The 27,374-nt window shown below is 32.5% G+C and overlaps 1 protein-coding gene, 1 long non-coding RNA gene and 1 pseudogene across 3 annotated transcripts; 2 read left to right on the forward strand and 1 right to left on the reverse strand.

The window, feature by feature from the left end:
- Positions 1-7,792: 7,792 nt before the first annotated feature.
- On the forward strand, positions 7,793-13,636 carry LOC114306919 (uncharacterized). The gene is made up of 4 exons (XM_082921968.1): positions 7,793-8,034; positions 11,698-11,982; positions 13,067-13,159; positions 13,409-13,636. The coding sequence occupies exons 2-4, from the start codon at positions 11,707-11,709 to the stop codon at positions 13,430-13,432; spliced, it is 393 nt and encodes a 130-aa protein (XP_082778094.1). The 5' UTR covers positions 7,793-8,034; positions 11,698-11,706; the 3' UTR covers positions 13,433-13,636.
- Positions 13,637-20,896: 7,260 nt separating this feature from the next.
- On the forward strand, positions 20,897-26,899 carry LOC114321186 (uncharacterized). 2 transcript variants are annotated; one of them, XR_014365117.1, is made up of 6 exons: positions 20,897-21,134; positions 21,530-21,626; positions 22,146-22,272; positions 25,446-25,549; positions 25,749-25,810; positions 26,540-26,899. It is a non-coding gene; the product is annotated as an uncharacterized LOC114321186 (long non-coding RNA). The 2 variants fall into 2 exon arrangements; XR_003650178.2 differs by having other exon boundaries at positions 26,557-26,899.
- LOC114321153 (UDP-glycosyltransferase 90A1 pseudogene) lies at positions 23,042-24,077 on the reverse strand (annotated as a pseudogene).
- Positions 26,900-27,374: the final 475 nt, after the last annotated feature.

The raw sequence follows: 27,374 nt of genomic DNA on the forward strand, positions 1-27,374 counted from the left end.
ATTATCAAAATATTAAACTTTAATATAATATAATAATAATAATAAAGACATTTAATTCCTTGAAAATTCCAACACATATGATTATTATCAAAATATTAAACTTTAATATAATATAAAAAAGGAAAAAAATAAGACATTTAAAAAAAATTTAAAAATCACAATTCACATATATAGATAATTGTAAACACAATCCGTGCATAGCACGGGTGACAGTGACGAGATTGTTAAATTATTTTTATAAAAAAATCTTTTAAAAAATAATTTGTATATTAAAAAAATATCTCAAACAAACATAAATTCTTATTAAATCTATCTATCTATCTATCTATCTATCTATCTATCTATATCTATACTATATATTAAGCAAAAGGGGATTTTTAACCCCAAGCCTTGTGGGAGCTTCAATCTCCCAATCTAATTTTCCTGATTTTTTTATTTAAAAAAAAAAACTTAGCATTTATTAACTTTTCCCAACCCCCAAGTCTTACCCTCGTAATAACACACATTAAGAACAAGTATAAAAAAAAATTCTTTGAAATCCAACACATATGAATTCCTTGAAAAGTCCCAACAGATATGATTATTATCTCTCATAATAACACTTTAATGTATTAAGAACAAGCATAAAAAAAATTTCTTGAAAAGTCCAACACATATGATTATTATCAAAATATTAAACTTTAATAAAATATAAAAAAGGAAAAAAAAAAGAAGACATTTAAAAAAAAAGATATTTAAAAATCGCAATTCACATATATAGATAATTGTAAATATATTAAGAAAAATGGGGTTTCTAAACCCCCAGCCTTATGGGAGCTCCAATCTTTCAATCTTAATTTTCTAAATTTTTTATTTAAAAAAAAAATCTCAGCATTTATTGATTTGGTCAAAATCTCCCGATCAGTATTTATTAACTTTTTTCAATCTACATGCCTGCATTTATTGATTTGGTAAAAATCTCTGATTAGCATTTAAAATCCCCTCATACAAATAATTATAGATACAACTGTTGCATAGTTACTGCAGTAGCTTTTTTAATTTCTCCTGTACACTATGGTTAGTGATAAGATTGTTAAATTATTTTTATAAAAAATCTTAAAAAATATAATTTATATATTAAAAAAAATTAAAATAAATATAAATATATATGTAATTATTCCGTGCATAGCAAGCCTTGTGGGAGTTCCAATCTTCCAATCTAAATTTCCTGATTTTTTTATTTTAAACAAAAAAAATCTTAACATTTATTAACTTCTCCCAACCCCAAGCTTTACCTTCATAATAACACTTTAATGCATTAAGAACAAGCATAAAAAAAATTCTTTGAAATCCAACACATATGAATTTCTTGAAAAGTCTCAACACATATGATTATTATTCATTATAATAACACTTTAATGCATTAAAAACAAGTATAAAAAAATTTTCTTGAAAAGTTCAACACATATGATTATTATCAAAATATTAAACTTTAATATAATATAATAAAAAAGAAAAGACATTTAATTCCTTGAAAAGTCCAACACACATGATTATTATCAAAATATTAAACTTTAATATAATATAAAAAAAGGAAAAAAACAAGACATTTAAAATAAAAAAAAGAAAATATTTTAAAATCACAATTCACATATATAGATAATTGTAAACACAATCCGTGCATAACACGAGTGATATGCTAGTCTATCTATACTATATATTAAGCAAAAGGGGGTTTTTAACCCCCAAGCCTTGTAGGAGCTCCAATCTCCCAATCTAAATTTCTTGATTTTTTTATTTAAAAAAAAAAAACCTTTGCATTTATTAACTTCTCCCAATCCCCAAGTCTTACCCTCATAATAACACTTTAATGCATTAAGAACAAGCATAAAAAAAATTCTTTGAAATCCAACACATGAATTCCTTGAAAAGTCCCAGCACATATGATTATTATCCCTCATAATAATATTTTAGGGAAAATTGGTCTAGGGTCCCTCTCTCACTTTTCGTAATGGAAGAGATCCACAATATTATTTTTTGATGTCTAAGCTCCCTAAACATATATCAGAGAAATTTGTATTTGAATAGGTCTTGGTTATCCTCTCTGGCTCCCACACCATCGGAAGGTCTACCTGCTATTCCATTCGACAGAGGCTCTCCACCGATACCATCGATCTTAAATATCTGAATTCTCTCAGGAGGCAATGCAACAACAGTAATATTACTATTAATATTAATCGGTTTGTTGATTTGGATGCTATCACTCCCAAGACGTTCGACGAGATTTACTACACAAATCTTGAGAAGATTCCTGCTTCTTCCCCGTCATCACATTCATCAGCTTCAGACACAGATATCACATGCATCACACACTAATATAAACACACAGCAGCACACTCAGATGAGGGAGAGGAAGATGGATACACGTTACACACCACAAAACACACAACACACACGGATAACACAGACCCATCACACACATGCACAGAACACAAAATTCAAAATTTATCTGGAAATAAATTCTGAATTTCTCTGGAGATGAATTCCGAAGTCAGAGAAATTTGGTTAAAACATATTTCGAAGTCAGAGAAATTGAAGTCAGAGAAATTTAAAATTTCTCTGGAGATAAATCCAAAATTTCTCTGGATAGAAATTCCAAGACAAGCTGCTGAAAATATTGCAATCTACACACAGAACCCAAAAACATACACTATAGAGAGAGAGAGAGAGAGAGAGAGAGAGACAAAAAGGAGAGTTTCAATCGATTCCATATCACAAAGCATTTTCTCTCTCTTGGGTTTGTTCTCTATTTATTACACACTCTATATATATATATATATATCATATGTAACGCTTTTCTCTCTGTAAAAGAAGTACGAATGTTTGGGTGATGTGGTTGTTGAATCAATCGGGAGATTGCGAACCTCTGTGTTCATAGATCAATCGGTCAAGCTCCTGGATTTTCTCTGGGTTGTGGAGTCCAGAGAAATTCTCTGAGTTGAGAAAATTTCTCTGGAAATATGTCTGGGAATTTTCTCTGAGTTGTGGAATTCAGAAAAATTCTCTAGGTGAGAAAATCTCTGAAATATGTGTGAGAATTTCTCTGGGTCTGGAGAGTCTAGAGAAATCTGATATAAATTTTTCAGACAATCGCAAAACCGTCCCATTTAAGAATTCATACACAAGCATACACAAGCAACTGGTGTCTGGGTGTTTTTTGAGTTCATTGATTTTCTTTTCAATTGTTTGGGCCTGATTTTTTTGGCTGGTTTTGTTTTTAAATTTCTTCTTCATTCATCCGTCAATTAATAGTTGTAAATGCTGCCGACACCGCCCAATTGTAAATATAACTATCCTTTGTTGTTGCAGTACACAAAACATAAAGGTCAGAACGTTGAGTTCACATGTTTCATTGAGTTTTCACAGGTTTGATCGTGTCTACGATGAAAATATTACATTGAAGAGAGGAAGAGAATTTTTCTGGATTAAATTTTCTCTGGGTGAATTTTCTCTGGATTGAATTTTCTCTGGTTAAATTTTCTCTGAATCGAATTTTTTCTGGACTGAAATTTCTCTGGATTAATGTTGAGGGACCTTAGACATCATGAAAATAGTTGATGTCCTTTATACTATAAAATCATAATATCAGGGATCTTAAAAAAAATACCCCAATATTTTAATGCATTAAGAACAAGCATAAAAAAATTTTCTTGAAAAGTCCAACACATATGATTATTATCAAAATATTAAACTTTAATATAATATAATTAAAAAAAAAAGACATATAATTCCTTGAAAAGTCTAACACATATGATTATTATCAAAATATTAAACTTTAATATAGGGCAAATTACATATACCTCCCTCGAGATTTAACTAAATTACAGATACTCTCCTGAGGTTTCAGAAATTACAGATACCCCCCTGAGGTTTATATTTTCATAACAAATTGCCCCATGAGGTTTATATTTTCATAACAATTTGCCCCCTAATTTGTTATGCAAACAGTACCTTTAAGGGGGTATCTGTAATTTCTCAAACCTCAGGGGGTATCTGTAATTTTGCTAAATCTCGAGGGGGGTATATGTAATTTGCCTAATCTTTTATATAAAAAAAGAAAAAAAGAAGACATTTAAAAAAAAGAGGAAGATATTTGATTTTAAAAAAAAAAAACCTTAGCATTTATTAACTTCTCCCAATCCCCAAGTCTTACCCTCATAATAACACTTTAATGCATTAAGAACAAGCATAAAAAAAATTCTTTGATATCCAACACATAAATTCCTTGCAAAGTTATGGAAGACAAAAATATTTCATCACCAATAAACACTCCATCATGCAAACGATGCCGTTTCATCTTTCTATTAAATGGGCGACAAATATAATTTTATCTTTGAAGAATAAGTTGTGGGAGATGAAAATATTTCGTCACTAATAAATTCTGATTGATTGCGCGATGAATATATTTTTCTTCTCATACGGTTATGTTGTGGAAGACAAAAATATTTCGTCACCAATAATAAATTCTCTGTTCTTGTATTTAAGGAGACAAAAATATTTTATCACTAATTATTTTTCTTTATTAAAATGCTATGATTTTGTGTTTCGGAGCACTGAAACCGTCACCCCAAGAGACACACTCTGACCCTTGCCACTCATTTTCATGTGCACGGACACTCAAGTCATGACCCAAGAAGACACTTCCTACAAACCCTCATTTCTCTCTCGCACTTGAGCCTACTCCTCTCTCACAAGTATTGAAGTCTTGAAGCAAGAAGACACTCTGTAAACCTTTTCTTTTATTTTCGCACTAAAGCCCCTCTCATATGTCTCACACTTAAGCCCTTCATGCATGTCAGTATTGAAAGCTATTATCCAAGAAGGCACCCTATGCAAAACCAACTATTCTTTCTCATAGTGAAAACGCCTCTTGCATAAGCACTTTTTCTCATTGTCTGAACCAATTCTACCATTTCCATCTAGAACACCCATTTTAGAAAAATCACAGGTCAAAACCTCTCTCCACAAAAAAAAAAAAAAAAAAAAAGATAATTTATGTAGCTTTTTTTTTGTGAAAAAAAAACAGAGGAAAAATTAATAATAATTTTTTAATTTTCAAAATTAATGGAAAACATTACCTTGTTTAGTATGGAGTTTTCAATAATAAATTTTTAGTTTTTAATCTATATTTTTTTAGTGAACATTTTTTAATATTATAATTTTTTTTTCTTTTTTTTTTAACTTTTTAAATCCCTTTAATTTAGATGAGGGAAAATTGCAGCAGTTGTCCCGGTACTTTGGTCCTTGTGTCATATAAACGTTATGTGCCATATTTATATCTATCTATCTATCTATCTATCTATCTATCTATCTATCTATCTATCTATACTATATATTAAGCAAAAGGAGGTTTTAAACCCCAAGCCTTGTGGGAGCTCCAATCTCTCAATCTAAATTTCTTGATTTTTTGATTTAAAAAAAAAAAACTTTAACATTTATTTACTTCTCCCAACTCCCAAGTCTTACCCTTATAATAACACTTTAATGTATTAAGAACAAGTATAAAAAAAATTCTTTGAAATCCAACACATATGAATTCCTTGAAAAGTCCCAACACATATGAATTCCTTGAAAAGTCCCAACACATATGATTATTATCCCTCATAATAACACTTTAATGCATTAAGAACAAGTATAAAAGAAATTTCTTGAAAAGTTCAACATATATGATTATTATCAAAATATTGAATTTTAACATAATATAAAAAAGGAAAAAAAAGAAGGCATTTAAAATAAAATAAAAAAAAGACATTTAAAAATCGCAATTCACATATATAGATAATTGTAAATACAATCCGTGCATAGCACGGGTGAGACATTTAATATAATATAAATTTCTTGATTTTTTGATTTAAAAAAAAATAAAAATCTTAACATTTATTAACTTCTCTCAACTCCCAAGTCTTATCCTCATAATAACACTTTAATGCATTAAGAACAACCATAAAAAAAAAGGGTAATGCTAGGGACACCAAATTTTCTACCAAACAAATGACCAAATGTCTCACATGGGTGTGGGGTCCGCAATTTTGTGGGCCCCACACCCATGTGAGACATTTGGTCATTTATTTGGTAGAAAATTTGGGACCTCTAGCATTTTCCAAAAAAAAAAGAACAAAACATATTAATGAGTTCAATATTTACATGTGTCATAATATTATTGGTCTAAAGATAATTTATGTTAAATACATGTGTTCAAATTATTAATTGCTATTAATTTTTTTTTTTTTTAAATTTTATAAAAAAAATTATATCCTTCTAAATTATAAGGACTCGAACAATAATATTTTTTAATATAATTTTTTTTTAAAAAAAGAACAAAACATAAATTTTTTAGTATTTACCAAACATGGTGGATTTTATTAGATTTTTTATTTTATTTATCTCAATTGTCAATTAAAGAAATTAAAATAAAGAACAAAGGTATATTTGGCTCAAATTGTTAAAAAGTTACTTTTGTTAAAATAAATTAGAAGAAAACCTTAATTTTTCTTTTTTATTAAAAGTGATAGTTCGTTAAACTTTTTTATTTTTTAAAAAAAAAGAGAAGAGGGTTATAGGTGATAATTTATTATTCACCTAAAATTATTTTCAGATTAAATAAAAATACCTTATTAAATTTCCTTCTTACCTTTTTTTATTCAAATACTTTTATTTTGTAAGAAATTTGTTTTTATTCTATTTAATATTTTATTGTAATTTTAAATTAAAAAGAATTTCTAAAAAATCATATTTAAATTATGTATGCCATTATAAAAAGTAAATTTTTTTAACATCAACTTAGCGGTAGTTTGGGAAGTGCCAAATAAACATACTTTTTTACTTTTTACGAAAATATGTATAAAAAAGTAGAGATGTAATGTGACCCAAAAAGATAATTAAGTATATTTTTTTTTTTACTTTTTACGAAATACTGTGTAGAAAAGTAGAGATGTGATGGGACCAAAAAAAGATAAAAAGATTATAAAAAAAAAGTGAGCTAGTAGGGCACTTCCCAAACAACCCTTTATTCAATGATCCCTTTCTAAAAGGTATATTTTTAAAAATATTTTCAATAAAAATTCTATTGGAAATCTTAAGTATATTGCTTTTTCTTTTATTCATTAATATTAAATTTTTAATTAATCTTATTTATTATTTAAAAAAATAAACTAGCAAATAGTTCATATATTTATATATATAATTTTGTTTTGGTTGCTCAAGTTATTTGGTGGTTCTGTCCAAATCCACTCAAATTTAATTTGAATTTTTGAATTTCTGCATAGGTTCTCACTTAATTAAAAACTATGTTGTTCAATCTTTAAAAAATTTTAAGCTTGATTCAAGTTGCTTGGGTTGAGCTCACCTAAGTTTGCAATTCTAGTAAGGGGGTTTAAAGTTACATGAATAAGTTTGTGATAAATTAAAAAATAATAAATAAATTGTGATAAAATTGTGAGACTTAAATTTTAAATTTCAATCTTTTTTGTTTTCATAATTTGCATAAAAAATTTAACTGTGATAAAATTTTGCATCCTTTATTAAATTATACCACACTCAAATCAGTGGTGAAACTATGTTTTGAAATCTAAATCAAATAGAGCCTAAAGAGTGATGGAATTATGTTTTGAAATATAAACCAAACAGAACCTAAAATATTTGGAGGGAGATTTCAAATTTTGGAGGGATTAAAAATAGAATTAGCCACTAAAGTATTTAGTGGCCAATTGTTATTAATTATTCTACTACTCTCCCAGTCCTCTCCCATTTCACTCTCTCATCGTCCCTCCTCTCTCTCTCTTTCTCAGTCATGTCTCTCATCATCCCTCTTCTCTCTCTCTTTCTCTCAAGCGACCCTCCTACCGGCCACCGGCCACCACTGTCGCACACGAGCACCCACCTCCTCACCGGAGACGGTACAGCCCACCTCCCCACCGGCGACGGTACAACCCATCTCCCCACCAGCGACAGAGAACAGTAGCTACTTTGATTTGTCTCTCCTCCAGCGCACATCAGGTATTTCCGGCCTCTTCCTCTCTCTCTCTCTCTCTCTATATATATATATATATATCTTCACCCAATTTCTAGGGTTATATATTTGCTTTTTTGTTTCTTTAATTTCGAATAATGATTATCAATTCTAAGAATCATTATTCAATCCTGATAGAGTGGTCGTGTGTGTGATGTTGATTCATAAAATTTTGAATAATTTGATCAATTTGTAGTTTAATTTGATGTTTTGATTGTGTTCTGAATGTGAAATGATATTCAAAGTTCTGGTTTATTGGTTAATTGAACTTTAATTGATATGATTTGGAGGGTTTAGGGGCAAAATTAGGTTATTGATATATCAACTCTGAATTCAAATTGAAAGTTAATTTGTGAATTTGACTAACTGTTTAGTGGCAAAATTAGGTTATTGATATATCAACTCTGAATTCAAATTGAAAGTCAATGAGTGAAAGGATATATAACTTCATCTAATAGGATATATAACTTTTTCTGTCCCTACTTTCTCTCTATGTTTTATTTTCTTAGTTTGGTTTTATCATTGTAAGATCAGATGAAGTTTTCAATAATTGCAACCTTAGTTAGCAGTGAACTGCCAAAGCTGTCATTTAACTTAAAATATACCAGTAGAGAAGGGATTGGGTCTAGGGTTCAATTTTTACTATTTAGTATTTACTACTAACAAAAATAAAAGAAGGCTGTAGTGGATTAATTGATAGAGCATCGGGAAGAATTTTCATCTGCCTTACTCTCTGTTGTTTTTTATTTTTATTTTATATCAATTACATATAATCATTTCATCAAAAACTAGTTGTCAAAAGAGTATGAGACAAATAATGATATAGGAAATGATATAGATGATCTTATGCTAGCAAGTAAAAAAATGCATAATGAAGTAGTTCAAAAATAAATGTATGAATTAGATTCCTTCTAGTTGTAGTTCACATCGCATTAGATATAAATTTACACCATCACTTCATTTTTAAGGGGTTTTTTTTTTTTATTATTTGATTTGATATGATTTGATTTGTAAGTTTTTTTAGGGCTAGTTGATCACGAAGAGGAATCAATTTAGTCTAGAGCAGGGAACACACCAATATAACGTCATGTGAGATTAGAAAACAGTATGCTGTTCATATATATGCTTGAGCTTGACTTAGAAAATACTCAATGTATAGCCAAGAAAGAAATTAAATGACCTAGTGGATACAAAGATGATATATAAACCTGTGGGCTTGAGGATGTCCAATGGCAACAACAATGCACGTGAACAAAATTTTATATACATGTTTATACTATTTAGATGCCTTTTACAAGAAAGAAATGCAGTGTGTGATCTCATGACTTTGAATCATGTGATTGTAGTTTATTCAATACTTCTAAATAATCGTTTTATTTACTATTTTAATGGTTCTTTTTTCAATTATTTTTTATTATGAGAAAAATATGATTGTAGTTAGATAGAATTAACAAAATTGTGATTTGTATGATTGAAGTTATCTTCTTTTGTTTATAATTTGATTTTTTAATATGATTGAAGTTAGATAAACAAAAACACTCACAAAAAGAAAAATGTGATTGTAGTTTGTTCAATAGCTCTAAATAATCTTTTTATTTACTATTTTAGTGGTTCTTTTTTTCAATTATTTTTTTTATTATGAGAAAAATATGATTGTAGTTAGATAGCATTAAAAAAAATTGAATAGGCCCGGGAATAGGCAACATGCCATTCATCAAATTCTGTTCTTACTGATACTGGTAAAATGTCAAGAGAAAGTCCGAATTTATCCCACCAAACGAGGAACCAGGAAGGGACATCGGTTTTGAGAACATCGGACGTGATACGGATAAACCAAGAATGATTCTTGATGGGGTTCTGGTAGTAGAATACCTGAGTAAAGGCATCAATGTAGTCCCAGTAAGAGTATTTGGTCTGTTTGTTCTGGAGATCAATATCCCGGGTAGTATGCGGGTGGATGCCCCAAGTAGAAATGGGCATAATATTACGGATAACCATTTTACTGAATTGGATAGGACTGGCAGTCTTGTTGGCATCATGCAAAGTATGCTTGATTGGAAAGGTTTCTTTCTTTACATTCTCTCTCAAATTATTTAATATGTGATGTGATGGTGAGGCAGCATATGGGCCATCTTTGGATATCATTTTCATAATACTATAATGGAACAAGTCTGAAAATCCCAGTAATGCTACAGACCCCAGCGACCTCTCAGTACCACGTGTCGGCCTGGGGTTAGTTGAAAACTCAAAAAAAAAAAAAAAAAAACTGTTTTTTTGGACCAATAGGAAGGGACCCCAGTACCCCACTGGGGTCCAAAGCTTTATTCTATATCATTGTGCACTTGAAAATGTTCGTCCTAGTTGGAATTAATGACCACAATTCTACATTATTTTTTATTCTTTCACTAATATTCTAGAGACAATGGTGTAGCAATCTTTTTTATTTTTTTATTTAGTTAATTTGAGACATTAATTAACCTCTAAATATATGTGGATGGATTCAGTAAGAGTTGTGTTAAGGGCTAGTTTGGTGTAGTTTTTTCAATTTAAAAGTTGATCATTAGAAAATAAAAATTAAAAGCATTTCTTTTCAAATTTTTAAATAATCAATATTTTAAAAATCATTTACATTATTTCAATAGTTAAGAAGTAACTTTTCCTAAAATCAAATAGAAATAAATATTTTTTCTATTAAAAGTGATAGTTGGTGAAACTTATTCTTTTATATAATAAAAAAAGAAAATGAGAGTTACATATGATAATTTATTGTTTCAGCAATGTTATAGACCCACACTTTCACTCACAATAATGTGAAAAATGAGTTGAACCCCATGTCATTAAGTGTATAACAATTTTCATCCATAATGATGTGACAATGGAATTGGATCCCATGTCATTAAGTGTATAACAACTTTCACCCATAATGATGTGACAAGGGAGTTGGACCCCATGTCATTGAGTGTATAGCAAATCAAAAGTTGGCACATATAACACCACATCATTGTGGTTGTTTTTTTGTGGGTCTCAAACATTTTTTTTTTCATTCATCTAGATTTTTTTAGCATTTAAGAAACATGGTGGATCATTTTTTTTTTCTCTTTAATCTCAGTTGTCAAGTAAACAAACTAAAATAAAAAAATGAAAAACTTTTGGCTCAAATTGTTAAAAAGTAAGTAAGTTAGATAAACATAAACACTTACAAAAAGAAAAATGTGATTGTAGTTTGTTCAATGCTTCTAAATAATCTTTTTATTTACTATTTTAATGGTTGTTTTTTTCAATTTTTTTTTTGTTATGAGAAAAATGTGATTGTAGTTAGATAGTATTAAAAAAAATTGTGATTTGTATGATTGAAGTTATCTCCTTTTGTTTATAATTTGATTTTTTAACATGGTTTATCGTTGATTGGTTATATTATGTGTCTGATGGCTTTATAATTAATTTGTTCTATGATATGTAAAAGGTAAAAACAAAAATCATCCATCTCACTCTAGCCATATTTCAATGATTTAGAGCTTATATGACATATCCACTTGTTGAGATTATTGTTGCTTTATGCTTTATATATAGAAATATATAATTATCTTTTCTTTACATCTAATGTTCAATTATGCTTATCCACCAAAAAAATGTTCAATTATGCTTTATAGTTGGGCAGAATGGACACTACAAAAAAACAGTTGACCAAACCAAGTACCGAAACTAAGAAGGTAATGAACTATGAGAAACAAAGAATGAAGACAATTAATAACAATCATGAGAGAATGAATGCTCTAGGAGTGAAGAATATAACAACCTGTTTGAAGGTTGCGGTTCAACATAAGAAATTAAGGAAGGAAAAACAAATACCAATTGAGGAAAATGACGATGATTATCGACTGTCAGAGGCTGAAGATGGCAGTGACACTGAATCCTATGATTCGTTTGAGCATGAGGTACTATACATTTATGCATTGTGAAATATATTTTGTCTTGTTACTTTCAATTCATACACACATAGATATGTATATCTTTGTACATATATTCATATTTTATTATGTTATTTAGCTGTTAGAGATACCATCGAGAGCCCGAGGAGGAGTATGCAAGAAACCACTCACCGAAGGATGTTGATGCTACCAAGTGGATAGATCTTATTGATAAAAAGTGGAACACTAAAGAATTTCTGATAACATTTTCATCTTTTTTATTATATCAGCGAAGAAAGAATTTGATTAGAATAGGGAGAGATTTCAAAAAAACTAGAAAGAACACAATCAATTTGCTGTGAAATTCCATGTGTGTTCTTTTTCCCTTATCCTCTAGGCATGTAAGTAAAACATAATAAAAACTAAATAAGTGGCAAAATGAGAAAGGGAAACTATTAAACATGGATTGGAAGGCTCACATAATAGGAGATTAATTTATGGTTCCTTAAAGTGCATCTTTCACATCATAGAATAAAGAACTAGGATTTCAGTTTCTATGATTGTATTTTCTGTTTGTTCTTGAGTTTGGTCTGAAGTTTCATGATAATGGTAAGCAACTAGCTGAGTAACTAATACAGGGTATTAAGATAGAACTTTAGATTTGATATAGTTGTGGAAGAAAGAAAGAGATATGAGTTTGGTATCAGTAATTGTTCCATATCTTGTGAAATATAAATGGATTTTTTCACAATCTATCCTGCCCATGCTTATATGTCCCCTATTTGTGAACGGCGTGAATTACTCGTTTTTCTTTTTTCACCTAGAAAAAACCATCTTATGATGAAATCTTAACAAGTCCTCTAATCTATTTTTCAAAGAATTGAATGAAACTAGTGAATAATTTGAAACATCTTTTAAGTTGAAATGATATATAGGAAAAGGATAGATATGAACAATGCAATTCTTTATTATCAAGCATTAAATTTGTTTTATTAGTGATACATTTCATTATTATATTTGTTCATTCTTCCTTACAGGAACAATCAAAAGCCAACATATTTGTCTTACTAATGATACATTTCATTATTATATTGGTCATTCTTTCTTATAGGAGCAATCAAAGGGTAACATCGCGAACAGAGAAATAATGTATACAAAACACAGGTGTGGTTCTAGGTCAATCCCTGTTAGAGTAGAAAAACCGGTACGTATCCTTGCACTTTAAGAATTAAATGGACCAATATAAGTTGTATGAACTTACGGCACATTAATGGGATGCACCATTTGTGAATTAGCCTTAAAATTAATTTTTTGTTCTCATAATCTCGAAAAAAAAGTCTGTTAGAGGGGTAAATTGTATAATTGATCTAATTGTAAATTGATGAGTTATTAATGTTTTTAATCTTTTGTATAATTAATTAATTACTAAAGCTTTTAATTTATTTTTTTGCAGATTAGATTGGGGTGGCATTTTTGACGTGCAACAATGATGTAATTTGTTTGAATGTTCATTTTTGTTTGATAAGGATACACATACTTTGTGGAGTTGCACTAGTTATTGTTGGATTTTTGGTAGAATTGAACAAGTTGTAACTTTTGGATATTTTGTGGATATTTCACTATTTTATTGTATTAGGATGAAATTATTTGTGATGATGAATGGATATTTTCATTTTGTTAATTCGTAAATGTGTTGATAACAGGTTAGGTTAAGTTGTTATGAAATTGTTATATTCAACAGGTTTCAACATGAACAGGGTTATATTTGTTGAACTAAAATTTATATTTTGATAAAATAGGTATATAATATGGAAAAAAATATTATGGAATTACTGACAAAATTTTCCATCCCTAAAGAAGGTTTTTTTTGTCTCTTATTTGGCTTAGGTGAATGATTAATTTTGTCATGAATTCTTTATTTCGTCACTAAATGAATTTGTCATGACAAAAAATATTGTCACATTTTGCAATTATTACTCTCAATGTGTGACGAATTTTTTTTGACATTATTTCATCATTTTTAATGATGAATTTGTTTTTGTCTCTATTGGTAGCTTCTTTGATAAAAAAATTTGGTCTTTGTTTATATTAAACGTGACAAAATTATTGTCTCCATTTCTTATATTTATGACAAAATAATTGTCTCTAATTTCTCCTTTAATGACAAAATATTTTGTCGCTAATTACTTACAAGTATGTTCCCAACAGAGTATTGGAGACAAAAAAATTCGTCACAAATTTATCATTTTTAATGATGAATTTGTTTTTGTCTCTATTGGTAGCTTCTTTGACAAATTTTTTTTGTCTTCGTTTATATTAAACGTGACAAAATTATTTCGTCTCTATTTCTTATATTTATGACAAAATACTTTTGTCTCTAATTTCTTCCTTTAATGACAAAATATTTTGTCGCTAATTACTTACAAGTATGTTCCCAACAGAGTGTATTGGAGACAAAAAAATTCGTCACAAATTTATCATTTTTAATGATGAATTTGTTTTTGTCTCTATTGGTAGCTTCTTTGACAAAAAATTTTCATCTTCGTTTATATTAAACGTGACAAAATTATTTCATCTCTAATTTCTTCCTTTAATGACAAAATATTTTGTCGCTAATTACTTACAAGTATGTTCCCAACAGAGCGTATTCGAGACAAAAAAATTCGTCACAAATTTATCATTTTCAATGACAAAATTGTTTTTTCGTCTCTAAGACCCTTTAGCGACGAGGCTTTGGCGACAAAATGGGTGACGAAAAATTTTCGTCGTAGTTAGTTTGGGTGACGAAATATATACATTTTGGGACAAATTTGTTTCGTCTTTAAATCCCAAATTTGTTGTAGTGAAACAACAAGAAGGGTAGACAACCCCTTTGCACAAAATGATCTCAAACCAACATGTTAAGATACAAAAATCAGAGTTTTTTGGAGTTGAAAACCAGGCCCAAAAATAGTGTAAAAAGACGGCAAAGCAAGCAACTAAAACAAAGCTTACAAGGTAACTCTTATACCTTTGAAGCATAGCACTTAAACAACCACAATTCTGAGCTAAAACCAGCGTTAGGAGCTTAAACAAAGCCTCAAAGAACGTCAGGTCCAAGATGAAGATGTTTGGCTAAGGGTCTCTTTTTAAAAGTGTAGAGAACTCTCACTTTCAAGCACAAAATAGGGAGAGAGAGAGAGAGAGAGAGAGAGGAAATTTGCTCACAAAATATCCAACCTCTTCAAATGGGGGAGAGACCCCCCATTATATAGAAATCCAAGCCAAAGGCTTGCATTCATTCCTCCATACACGTGTATGGAGCTGGCATTCAGTGATCAACAGCTGGCACAGCTGGCAAAGAAAATATCTGAAAAAGGAGAAAAATGGCCACCTCCCCTAGCCGACCGACCACTTCAAATGGCCGACAAAGGGGAAAAGTGGCCGACAAGGCCCTTCCCCCCTCCAGACAAGAGACACCAAGGTTTGGTCCAAAAACAAGCACAAAACAAAGAGGGTTTAGAGGCTCAAAGACAAGGCATTCTACCGAGAACTTCGGGCACTCAAAACGAGCACAAACAAGCACAATCATTGAGTGCACAAACGATGACGTCTAAGTCTTGAGGTTGGTCAAAAATGGGGTGTTTACACTTCTCTCTCTTATTTTATCATTCACTCCCCTCAATCTCTCTCTCAAATAAATCATTCTCCACCATAAAAAATCATAAAATCTCCCACCATCGAAAACATCATCATACATATTCCACCCTCTTTTTGCTTTCTCTTCCCCTAAAAAAACCCCCGACCCTACCATCTCTTTTTTTTTTTTTGGTTTTACTATTTTCTATTTTCTCAAATCATGGTCCGAACACTTAAAAGTCAAATTTTAAATTATGCACTGACTATTTTTTTTAAAAAAAAAATTGGGTTATCACAAAATCCCTACCTCCAAGAGAGAAGACGAGCCAAGCAAGAGTGAAATCTCAAAGATGTCCAAATCCAACTCTATTCAGATCAAAATGGAGATCTTGTGATGGTCTACCTTTTTATCAAAGGGATTAGAGTGAAGAAATCACTAAAACTAGGTGAAAACGTAGAGAGAGAGAGAGAGTCCCAACTTCAGGTTTTAGGAAAAAAAGATCTAAAAATTTGATATAAAAAGTTATTTTCGTGATCTGATATACTCGTAGTCCGCTCGAGCAGAAGAGTTAATGCTCGAGTATCAGACACAATAAATTGTTCCGCTCGAAGGCAAGAAAGGCCGCTTGAGCGCAAGAAAGGCTGCTCGAGCACCAAGACACAATCGACAAGACGCTCACTGCTTGAGCGCAAGAAGTGACCCTCGAGCATGGAAAACACACATCTAGTAGCTTTGCAAATAACAGGCCAATGCTCGAGCGCAAGAAAGGCCGCTCAAGTGCTATAGACTCGACTTTCTTCGCAAACAAACATAAATTGAGTTGTTCCAATTCTTGCGATTTAGTCTATACTTGTATGCTATGCGCATCACATAGTAAAGTTAGCTAAATAATCGGAATAAGAACACATGTGTTTATAAAACAGCATATCATGCTCAGTAGAGGCCGATCCTTGATCGGGCGAGCGGGGGTGCTCATTTTAGGACCTTCCCCTCTCGTACCCAAGTTCTCGAGCCAAGGTAACTTTGGTGATGACGGACATGTGGCCTTTGACACGAGTTAGGGTTTCCTAAATTTCCCCAAAAAAAAATATTTAGGTGGCGACTCTGTAATCTGGCAAAGTAGTCCAGTTTTGGCATTATTTAATTCAAAATCTGATTTTCCAAAATGATTTGACGGATTGGACTCTTTGGTGTTTATCAGTCTCACATTGCACTTTGTGAGATTAGATTTAGAACCGTGGCAGGAGACCGAACTGTAGGAGACCAATTCGCGCCTCTCCGAAATGGGAGTAGTTAGACTATTTAATTTAATTACTACATGTTGTAATTAATTAGTTAGCCACTTAGAATTTTGTAATTAATTAATTAGTTGAAGTTAATTATTTAATTTTTTCTTGTAATAATTAGTTAAGTAGTTTAGCTAAATTATTCATTTAGGTTTGTAATAGTTAATTAGCCTAGTAAATTGCATATCGCGTGTGTTGCATTAGTCATATTGCATAGCTAAGAATTGTGCATTTTTCTAACTAGTTTCTTTTTTGGCTTGGAGTACTAGGTGAGCATTTCGGTGTTTTAGCATATTGCATTGTATGTTGATGTTGCCATGTCTAGTATGCATGCTTGCCGTAAGGCTGATTGCTTAAATGCTATAACTGCTTGAATGCCTGTGGATGAAGGCTAATTGCTTGAATTGGAATAATTTGAGTAATGTTTATATGCTATAACTTTTTCAAGTGGTACATATTCGAAACAAATTTCAAAAACAAACATGAAATCAAATGTTCCAATTCTTACAATTTAGTCTATACTTGTGTGTGTGCACATTACATAGTAATGCCAGCCTAAATAAATCAGAACAAGAGCATATAATGTAGATAAAAATCACATCATGATTAGTAGAGACCGATCTTTAATCGGGCGAGCAGGGGTGCTCAACTTATGACCTTCCTCTCTCATACCTAAGTTCCCGAGCCGAGACAATCTTGGTGATGACGGACACATGGCCTTTGGCACGAGTCATGGGTTTCCTAAATTTTTCAAAAATATTTAGGTGGCGATTTTGTATCTGGAAAAGAAGTCCATTTTTGGCAATTTGATTTAAAATCGATTTTTCAAAAGATTTGATGGATTTGGACTCTTTGGTGTTTATCTATGTGGGTGTTTGGGGATGAGTTTTTTTTGTAGGTTTTTTTAGTTGTAGGATATTAGTCGAGAAATTTTTTTTTGTGTTTGGGAAGATAGTTTGGTTTTTTTGTGATTGGATGTAATATTTGTAAGAGAAAAAGTGAAATGATTATGGGGTTTGACGTGACATTTTGTTTGGATTTGTTTTTTTTTTGGTTTTGTAAAACATTTGTCTTGTAGTGAAAAAAAACAAAAAAAAAAAAAAACTAAAACCCAAGTTCCCAAACACCGCCTATTTCACATTGCAGTTGTGAGATTAGATTCAAAACCACAGGTAGAGTCCGAACTATAGGGCTTGTTCGTCTTCGGAATGGAGGCACAAAAAGTCGAGCTACATTTATGCTCTTGTTTCGATTATTAGCTATATTACTATTATGACGCGCACACACACAAGTATAGACTAAGTTTGCAAAAATTGGAATGCTTGATTTCATGTTTGTTTTGAAAAGAGTTTGTAAATATGTGTAGACACCCCATTTTTAACCGTCCTCATGACTTAGACGTCATCGTTTGTTCACTTAATGATTGTGCTTGTTTGTGTTCGTTTTGAGTGCCCGAAGTCCTCGGAGGAACGCCTTGTCTTTGAGCCTCTAAACCTTATCTGTTTTGTGCTTGGTTTTGCACTAAGAGCTTGTTGCCTCTAGTTTGGAAGAGTGCATGACCTATTGACCAGCCCCCTGGCCTGTCAACCATGTCTTGTGCTTGTCGGCTACCAGTGGTGGTTGACAGCCTTTGGTCTCCTTTTCCAGATATTTGTTGACAGTTGTGCCAGCTGTTGCTCACTGAGCTGCATCGTCATACACGTGTATAGTGAGATGTTCACAAGCTCAAGACTTGTTTTTCTATATATAGGAGGTGTTCCCCCCCATTTTGAAGGGTTAGAAGATTTAGACCAAAAATATATATATATATATATATCTCTCTCTCTCTCTCTCTCTCTCTCTCGTTATTTTGCACACTTTTGCCTAGTTTCTCTTAGCTTTTGCACATCAACCCTTAACCAAATACTCTCACCTTTAGGCTGAGATTACTTGGAGCCTTATTTGAGCTCTAAAAAGGGGTTTGAGCTTGGTTTGTTGCCTATTTTGTGCCTTAACTTCAAGAGGTATAACACTTGTTATTTAAGCTTGTTTTCAATACTTGTTTTGCCATCTTTTTCTACTATTTTCGGTCTAGTTTTCAACTATAAAAATCTCTATTTTTATGACCTAAAAATGGTGGTTTGAAGCTATTTTGTGTTAAGGGGTAGTCCACCATTCTTGTCTCTTGGTTTGTTAAGCTTTTGTGCTATTATTCATCACTTTCAAATCAACTTTTTTAGGCATTTTAACCACTGAATCTCAGAGATTTTTCAGTGGTAAAAATCAACTTTTCAAGTCCAAAATTTGAGGGCCTCCCATCTTTGTGTCTTGCTTACATGCCTAGTTGGCTTCATGAGTTCGCATGTTTTTGTAGCTTAACTTAGCTTCATTCCAGCATGTTTTGGCCTTTGAAATAACCTATTTTGGCTCTGTTTTGGGCTGGTTAGTTCAGTTGAGGCTTGTATTGCATAGTTATAGTGTTAATTCCTTCACTAGCTTGATGTTTTAATGCTTTAATCATTATTGTTTTGAGTCAATAACATGTTTTAGTGTTGTTTTGCACTTCATTTCAGTACATGCAATCTCTGCAACCTCCCTCATTTCTTCACTTTTTTATTTATTTTGAGGGTTGTTTCAACCTTAGGGTTGTTTAAGCTTGAGGTTGAGACTCATGCTTAATGGTTTAATCCTCTTTTGAGGGTTCATTACCAACGGCATGAAGCTTCCCTCATGCCTTGAACTACCCCTTGGTTGACACTTCTTTCACTTTAGAAGACACTCACCAATGAACTTAATTGATTAAAGAATGAATTGGTAATGTAAAATGAGTAAACAAAATTGGACAAGTAAAAGAGGCAAGATAAGCATCTTTCGTGTTGCATTGCATGTGTTCGAATCAGACGTTAATTTGAACATAAGGAAAATGGAACATTTCATACTCGAAAGTGATGAAATGTGCCACTTTCCTTGGTCACCATCACCCTTGATCATGCATGATAGGGTGTTGGTCTTTTGAGTCATGTTTTGCACTCATTAAACTTGTACAAACTTGGTTCTTTGCCCATCATGCATGGAAATTGCTTGATTGGTGGTTTGAGAGCCAAGATTTACACTCTTCTGAGCTTGTTTGATGATAAGGAGGGTAACAGTACATATAACCCTAGAGAATACACTGCTTTGCCTCTGTTTGCTCTTTGTTGCAGCAAAAGGAAGGTAAGGGCAGCACTGGCCGACTGGCCATTAGCAGTGCCCGACGGCCACTAGCAGTAGTTGTCCGCCCACCAATGGTAGCCGACGGCCATCAATGAAATTTTGCACAATGTGCTGGTAAGTTGGAGCAGAGACATTCTGGGAGGTAGCAGCACTATTGGTGTTCAAAATGCACAAACAGAGGCGGTCAGTGGCAAGGCGGTAGATTTTCAAGTAGAGAAACTGAGTATGCATCCCTCACTTCTCGGGGCCATTTAATCGCTTTATTTAGTTAATTAGTGGTAGCTAATTAATTAGTTTAATTGCTTTGTACTTAATTAGCTTAGTATCACTACAACAAAACTGACTTTTTACGACACCACATCAATGGCATACGATAAATGCACGCCGTAGTTTTTCACTTTTACGACTTGTTTTTTTTGCACGTCGTAAATACTTTTCCAACCACGGCATGTCTATTGTGTAGGCCATGAATGGTAATAATGATGATTTTTTTACGGCTTTTAATGCACGCCGTTAATAATAAAACTTTCTACGACGTGCATATGGCGTGCCGTTAATACATTAATTATACACGACGCACATACGCTAGCCGTGAAAAAGTGAATACTTTTCACGGCGCACACAACGCTCACCGTTAAAAGTATTACACTTTTTACGACGCACATATTACCAGCCATTAAAAATATTACCTTTTCACAATACACAATATATGTCGTGAATTGTATGATAAAAAAAAAAAAAAAAGAAGGCCAAAATGAAATTTGGGCGCCAATATTTTCCTACCAAAAACATGTTAGAATTTTTTTTTAATCAAAATATATACAAAACTGTTTGGCTTCTATTTGGGTTCTAAAAAGAAGATAGAAAGTTGCGAATCGGATAACCTACAAGAGAAGGGAAAAGAGAGAGGGTTCGAAAGGAAGACCGGTGTTCAGGGAACGATCGATGGCGGCAGCGATCGACGGTTCGGCAAGACCGGTTCTGCCACAGCAACACTCGACGGTTTGAGACTGATTCGACGGCTCAACGGTTCGGTGGCGAGACTGCTTCTTCTCTTCTCTTCGGTCTGGAAAAAACCTCAGGTATGTTCAGATTCCCTCCCTCTCTCTCTCTTCCACACACACATTCACTCCACTTAGGATTAGGACTCTATTCTTTCGTGTTCTTGATTTCTGGTACTTCAAGTACTGAGCTCTCATCATTTTGTAATTCCTAGATCGAACTCTTTCTCTGTTTCTTCACCCTTGTTCCTTCACAGCTCCTCCAAGCTCGAATCGGTACTTTTCTAGGGTTTTCAAAACCCTTTTACCTTCAAAGATTCACATCTGTTTCAGCTTGTGCCTTTTGGTTTCTTGGCTTTTTTTTCGCTGCTAATGTACCTGTTTTCTTGGCCTGTGGAGGTGGTGGGTGGCGAAGGGGTAGGTGGGTTGAGTTGAAAAATAGCCTGCACTGATCTGGGTTGTTTGTGTTTTTTCAGGAGATGATGGATGGAGGAGTTTGACATGCAATTGAGTCACTTACGACCTCATTATTTGGGGATCTGTACAAAACAAAACATTATTTTTGGGGGCTCGGTATTCTATGAACCTTTTTGGATTTTTTTTTTTTGGTTGGGGGGAGGGGGGTAGGCATCTATGAAATATTCTGAATATGGGATAACAAATTTTCAGGTTGAGTTATTTGGATAATGTTTGTGAATTCCTTGAAATTGACATACTTGTATTTAAAATGTCTGAGACGTTTGAAACCGAAACTCTATTCTTGAACTCGTCTGCTTCCCAAACTTCATCCATTTCAACATGATTGGTGCAGGACATGTCTGATCAGCAAACAAGTATTTTAAAGTTGTGTCCAGGCACATCCACCTACGCCACCTATGCACACGTACTTGCACACTTGTATTAATGCAATTTCATTGTCGAATGGAATATATTTCCACTACTCTTGATCATTGTGAATGCTCGTGTCTAGCCTTTTCTTATTCCTCCTATTTGTTGCTATGATAGAAGGATAGGTTTTTTCACCATACTCATGGTGTTTTTGATGTATACCGTTTTTGTCGACTTGATTTCCCCATTTCATTAATATAACAGAGTGGGATGATATTAAGGGAAAGAAAGAACACAGCAATGGGAAGATGATTGGGATGACGATGATGTCAATGATGACTTCTCTCTCCAGCTGAGGAGGGATCTGGAGAACAACACTGAGAAGAGCTAAGTTAATATATCATCATTATCATCCTTATGTGTACTCAGTTACTCTTGCTATGAAATTGATCTAAAATAGCTGGATTACAGGGTCTTAATTTATAAGTATGTCCCTTTTATGTTGGGGGAACCTTCTACTCTATGACAAAAACTCTATATAATGGTTTCGGTCATAGGCATGTAACCTAATGTTTCATGGGTTTTCAATTGTTGGCATATGCATATGCAGAATTTTGCTTAGAACACTTCTTTTGAGACATTAGTTGCGGTGGTTTGAAATTTTACAAAAGTGAATAATTACGTGCTTTGAGGCAGGAGGAAGTGTCGAAACTCCATGAAACCCTTAAAATGCTTGTTAGAGATTTGAGAGTGTGCTGCAGTGGTAGGTTATTTACAGTTAACTGGAGTCTAGAGGTAAGTGCAACATTTGTTCATATCTGCACAAACTTTGTACATTGTCAAATCTGAAATGGAGTTGTAAAATGCAAATAGTTGAAGACATAATTTTTGGAGATCAGAATCATTTTACAGAACTGTAAGTAGAAACATGAATCTAATCTAAATGATATTACATGGTGGTAAACATGAATCTGAATTGAGAAACTTTAAGATGAACATTTCGTTTAGCTAAAATAATCCCTGTCCTTGGATTCAATATATGCGGCTTACCTTCTGATTCATAAGACTGAAAGTTATTAAGTACAGGGGTTAGGTACCTTTGATTGTGGCTTTATTAGTTCGTACAAATCAAATAAGGTTGCAGAAACCTGATCACCTTTTATAGAATTTCATTGAAGGATTACCCTATTTATAACTGGAAAACTATTTTGTTCCAGTATTAGTGCAAGAAAAACTTTGCATCAAGACCAGAGCTTCGAACTGTCATCTCTTAGTGCTTGTAACTCATCAATAAGCTGGTTCATTGGGTGCCAAGATGAGCCTCCTTCCTCCATAGCCTTCCTCGCAGCCTCACCAAACTCCTCCACTTTCTTCCTTGCCTCCTTACCCATCTCACCGTCCATGAGCTCTCTCACCATTTTCTCCAAAGCCTACCACTTAATGAAACCCCTCACAGACCCATTGCTGGTTTCAACTCTCAGGCACACCTTGATCTCCTCCACCAACATCCTTGCATTCAAGTGCTTCTCTGCCACCATGGGCCATGCCAGTATTGGAACTTTAGCGCACACGCTCTCCAACACCGAGTTCCAACCACAAAGACTCATAAACCCCTGAACGCTCTAATGTCCAAGAATTGCCCTCTGATCAACCCATTCTCTCACTATGATGCCTCTCTCCTTCACTCTCTCTTGAAACCCATCAGCAAGTGCAATTCACATTTTCTCACCACCCATAAGAAGTTCACTTTTGATTCTTCCAAACCAACTACTATTTCATGAAACTGCTGAGGAGATATCTCAGCTTGAGACCCAAATGCTACGTAGAGAACTGAACTTCCTTGGTCTAGGTTTTGGTCAAGCCACTGTAGCCACTAGATCAAATTCTTTAGTTCTTCATTTTTCATGTTCAGCCCCTTTTTTTATTAGTTTTAAACATGTCTGCATGATATTATTTTTATTAGTTTTTTTTTTTATTATAATTATTAGCTTTTGAAAAATTGGGCAAGTAATTAAGGCCAGTTGCCTTTCAAAGAAGTTGATAACTAACCTTATAGAGTGGGGTGAAAATTCTAGAATGGTATGATGAATTGGGCAAGTAATTAAGGCCATTTGCCTTTCAAAGAAGTTGATGACTAACCTTATAGAGTGGGGTGAAAATTCTAGAATGGTATGATGATGACCATATTTTGTTCATTAATTGACGTGATACACACATTTAGTAAATATGAAAAACTTTCATGTATAGTCTATTATTGTTATAATTTTTATTTAACTAATATGTATGCCTCATTAGATGATAAAGATTATTATTATAGTATTATTCAAAAATTTAAATCTAGACAGGGTTGGTTGTTGTTAAAGGGGCTACTCCACCATCTCTGAATATAAAAAAAATGAAAATAAATAAATAATGAATCTGCTTATTTAATGATATTGCTTTAATAGTATAAATATTATTTTTGAACATACATAACATTATTTATTTATGTTAGTTGGGCATCTCACATCAAAGAATATTCTCTTGGTGGGTAAGACATGCTGTACTGTGATTTTTTTTTTTTTTTTTTTATATAGATGGGAGTACTGTAATGGTTAGTTACGATATCTTTCCAATAATTCTATTTACGACAAAAGATTAGTCAGAATTTTACTCCAAAAATGTTGTATAGGATGTAGATTAAAATTTGGAAGGTTGGGCTAGGGGTGACAGAGGTGTTTAACTTGTCTAATTATGCTTTAGGTGTAGCATGATCCATGCTATTTTAATGTAGTTTCTTGGCCCGTGCAATGTTTATATTAGTCATAATGCCTATCAACCATGGGTTTCTCTTCAAAATTGATGAAGTAAACTTCTCAAGGAGACTTGGATTTGTCTAGTGTCAATTTTACTAGGACTCAGAGTCAGGAGTTGACATGCTTCTAATTAGACCATATATAGTGTCTACTAATAATAGCCAAGTGATTTCTCTTATGTTGCAACTCCAAATTTTGTTAGGAAGTCTTTTCCAGATATGGATTATGTGAAAAACTTGATGGTGGCGGTGAAATAGCAAGAAATGGTGGCATTTGAGATGTCTTTGAGAAATCAATGGGAAGTGTTATTGAGTACTAGATCTAGCAAATCTGAAAGCAATTAGCTGGAAACAACTCAATAGTGTGAAAGTAGAATAGAAAAAACATGACAAATGCATGGAGTCTCAAATATTTGTGAGGTGATTGCAGATGGATTGGAAGAGGTGTGAATGATAACATTTGGGGATCAGATATCAATCTGTTTTGATGGTGCATTGATCAATGCAATTTGTGTGGATTGCTATTGAATTTGTAGAGAAACTTCATAAAATTTTTGGAACGTAACAAAATTTCTTGGTCTCCTAAAATTATGAATTAATAGTGGATTGACAATAGGTTGCTCATTGTTGACTATTGCATGTGCAAACTTCCATGCTTCTTATTACTATTTTGCATTTATTTGTTTAATTCTTAATCTTGTTAGCCAATTTGCCACTTTGAGAAAATGAATGACATTTTTTTTTAATCATTGGTGGCTTTATCATTGTAGTACATTAAGACGGTGGAGAAAAGGTCAACCCATTGAGTCTTGGGAGGCTCATAAGGCAGCCATTCAAGCTGTTATAAAGTTATTTTCAGGCGAGCTTGTTACAGGTGTAGTTAATTCAAATACTATGAGGCATGGCAATTTGGTGGTGTGACTGTGAAGGCATATTCCTCTTCTTCTCATATACTCCTTCTTATCCAGCCTTCAAGTTCCTAATTTTCTTTCTTAATCATTATCTCAACCATCAAATTGCTTTAGGTATAATTCCATTTTATTGACTATGTTTTATGGTAATTGATGTTCAAGTGACACAACTCTAAAGCTTTGGAAAGGAAGGACATGTGTGCATACTTTTGTTGGGCATACAGGTTTGCTTTTTCCCCTCCTCTTTCTACATGACTATTGTTTTTTGATAATTTTGACACATTTTAATTTTTGATTTATTTTGCATTCTTATCTTACCTTAGTAATTATGGTGATTAGATGAGAAATCATTTTTGTAATATTCAAGCTTCCTATAAAATGAAAGTCCCAAGTAATGGATAAAATGAAAGCTTCCTATAAATCATTTGACTTGGACTCTTTATTTTGGAACTTACAATGGTAATGGATAAAACTTATACAAACCTAAATCTCATACATAGAGATCCTTTAACATAATTATGCAAGTCCCAAGTAGGTGATGCATTGAAGAAGATTAATTCCACCTCTTCCTCTTTTTAAATTTAATTTCTCTTAAGCTTCTTATGGCCTGGATTTAGTAGCAGACTATATTTTCCTGTACAAACTTAATAGTTTATTTGAAGATTCGTACTCATTTCCCTTTAGAAACATTGCAACAAAAGAGGTAACTTCATTCGAGGTATGAAAAAAAAGGTTTTTCTCTTTTGTGGATTTTATTTGCATATACGTTGAGACTATTAAGATATTGAATTTTCGCCAATTTTTCATTATGACATTTTTTTTTTATGGGGCCATTAAATTATCTTATTAATTTTGAAAATGTTTTGTTGATATTTTAAAATTTCTTGATCATTTCTTAATACCTCAAGAAATATTTTTGTCACTGAATCGTTGGCTTTTGTATTTATGTGAAGCTTCCTTTGTCATTCAGACAAGAAATGCAAAAAGGTTAGTTGCTCTAGCTATTGCTACGGATGTAGGTGCCTTAACACATACATTGGCCACCTTTGTCCCTGTGATAGGAGCAAGTGGATTTGCTACAGCTGCAGTTACAGCTGCAGTTGCAACTTCTATAGGAACTATTGTCGGTAGTTTTAGATAATCTCTTAATAGTTGTCGATATGTTTAGAAAGTTAGATATGCATAGTTTTGAATGGTTTAAACTTTTTTATACAGTTTAGAACTTAAGGGTATAGTTTTCGAATGTTTGGAATGTATAGACAATTATTGAATGTTTATAATTTAATGATATAGTTTCTTTTTGATGTTTTAAATAATATTTTGGTGGTTGATTGATGTTTTGTGATGCTTGTTTGTAATATTTGTTAAATTGTACAAAATTGGTCAAATAGAACCTGTTGAATTTTAAAATAAAAAAATAAAAAAATTATATATTCTACGGTAGGCATAATAAGTCGTCGTATTACATATTTTACGGCGCGCAATCTGTCATGACCCGAATCCGCCCCCGTGGGTTAAGGACATAAACGGCCAGTAATCATGTGATTATTGGCGGCCTCAAACCAAAACAAATGTATTTTAGCAGAGTTAATGGGGGTCAAACGGAAGCAGTTTAAAACTTTGTCCATAGAGTTGTGCTTACATGGCATATCCAAACAACCAAACATATATACGTTAATAACTCACAACAGAAATACAGTAGCATAAATTCTGTACAAACAGGATCATCCAAAAGCTAAGTCAACCCGTGAAAATTATATACAGACATATGCAAAGTCCTCGCCAACA

Source organism: Camellia sinensis, chromosome 3 (assembly GCF_055761805.1).
Source record: "Camellia sinensis isolate YWXY chromosome 3, ASM5576180v1, whole genome shotgun sequence".
Lineage (NCBI taxonomy): Eukaryota > Viridiplantae > Streptophyta > Magnoliopsida > Ericales > Theaceae > Camellia > Camellia sinensis.

What these genes read in the sequence shown, in the direction of transcription:
- LOC114306919 (XM_082921968.1), top strand. Translation starts at nt 11,707, where the DNA reads ATGGACACTACAAAAAAACAGTTGACCAAACCAAGTACCGAAACTAAG. An exon ending in ATGATTCGTTTGAGCATGAG is followed by an intron (nt 11,983 to 13,066) that starts GTACTATACATT and finishes TCTTTCTTATAG; the next exon opens with GAGCAATCAAAGGGTAACAT. An exon ending in CTGTTAGAGTAGAAAAACCG is followed by an intron (nt 13,160 to 13,408) that starts GTACGTATCCTT and finishes ATTTTTTTGCAG; the next exon opens with ATTAGATTGGGGTGGCATTT.